This window comes from Etheostoma spectabile, chromosome 15, assembly GCF_008692095.1.
Source record: "Etheostoma spectabile isolate EspeVRDwgs_2016 chromosome 15, UIUC_Espe_1.0, whole genome shotgun sequence".
NCBI classification, from domain to species: domain Eukaryota; kingdom Metazoa; phylum Chordata; class Actinopteri; order Perciformes; family Percidae; genus Etheostoma; species Etheostoma spectabile.
In genome coordinates this window covers 5350608-5352216 of record NC_045747.1, presented here as the reverse complement: position 1 = coordinate 5352216, position 1609 = coordinate 5350608, and the positions used below count along the sequence as shown (strand labels likewise).

At 39.4% G+C, this 1609-nt stretch overlaps 1 protein-coding gene across 1 annotated transcript in view; it reads left to right on the top strand.

Moving 5' to 3' along the window:
- Positions 1–1609, top strand: part of si:ch211-11k18.4 (uncharacterized) — a 9628-nt gene that overhangs the window by 1773 nt on the left and 6246 nt on the right. Inside the window, exon 2 of the mRNA XM_032538711.1 lies at positions 12–123. Within this exon, the coding sequence (XP_032394602.1) occupies positions 12–123 (112 nt within the window). The remainder of the gene's footprint in view (positions 1–11; positions 124–1609) is intronic.

The following is a 1609-nucleotide window of genomic DNA, read 5'->3' as shown; positions in this document are numbered from 1 at the left end:
GTTTTGTCCAGGGTTGATCTCTGTCGCCGAATCGGTCAGTGTGAAGTTGCTGCCGCCCAGAAAAAAGATTACTGTGATGCTGATGGGCAACCACTCTGCTGGAAAAAGCTCCTTCATCAATTGGTAAATATATTTTACAAAAGTATGTCCTAATGTTCTTCACAGAGTCTGTCCACCCAAGATCAAAGTACTTAATGCTTAGCAGACAAAGTGATGTCTTATATAAAACACAATGAAACGAGGAAATATAAAGTGCACGCAACAGAAAATTGAAACTTAGCCCCACTCACAACATTTGACGTCAGGAAGTTTGGTCTGGACTTGATCCATTGTGGAGTAATTATGCCCAAACAAAAGCTGTTAGGACCAATAAAATTGTCAGTGCGGGCTTTATATGATAATGGACAGATGATCAACAGTAACGTCATGATGAACGTGAGCAGACCCGCAAGACTACGCCCGCCCATGTTGCCCTGCACTGCGCATGCTCATATGACAATTCTCTCAAGGTCCTGTAGCTGTAATAATTGATATAGCTAATGGTTGTAATTCACCATGTGTTCAATTTATACATCCATGGTATTATCTTATGACACATCCAAAGGATGTATGTATACTGTAAAGTCTGTAACGTAACGTAGAGCTGGGCAATATATCGATATTATATCGATATTGTGATATGAGACTAGATATCCTCTTAGATTTTGGATATCGTAATATGGCAAGTGTTATTTTTCCCTGGTTTTAACCCTCTGAGCCCGAGACACTCGCCCACGAGTAAAAAAAGTACCTCTGATTCCTAGTTTAATAACTTTTGAACCATACAAGCGATTTACTCACTTTCGGTTTTGTTTAAATAACCTTACTTTTACAGCGGTATCTTTTTCCGGGTCTTTCTAGCCTCTACAGGGATTTTCTATCCAGCCTGGAACTTCAGCCTTTTGGGCTTTAACCCATACTGTTATATCCAAGATGTTCACTTTATGTCCAAATTCATCGCATTTGGCTCATTTCTCTGCCGCTGGCTCGCTCCCCCATCTCTGCCCTGTCTCTCCCGTCTATTGTTCAGGAAGTCTGCCCATATAGGGAGATAAAGGCACCCTCTGTATGGAAGGCCAGAGGGACAAAATGCCTAATACTCTATGGAAGGCAAAATATGCACTATTTTGACACATATTTGCTGTATAACATTACTGTGGGTGTAATATCAATAAATATGACATTATTATGTATTGGCATAAGTAATGTCATGAGAGCAAAACGTCTTGACTATTTGGAAAAAATGCATGTATTTTGTCAACTGTATAAGTAATAATGATTATTTCTTCACAGTGTGACTCCCAAGACATATGAGAAGTGTTTTAGAATGGAAAATGGCTTAGGTTTTACTTATGTCTGTGATATCAATACATATATGGAAGATTGATTGATTGACTGATTGATTGATTTATTTATCTTTAGGCCCTACAACCATCTTTTTTTTTTTAAAGTTATTTTTGGGATTTTATTCCCTTTATTAGACAGGACAGATTTTACGTGTGAAAGGGGAAGAGAAAGAGGGGGGAGCGACATGCGGCAAAGGAGCCACAGGCCGGATTCGAACCCGGGC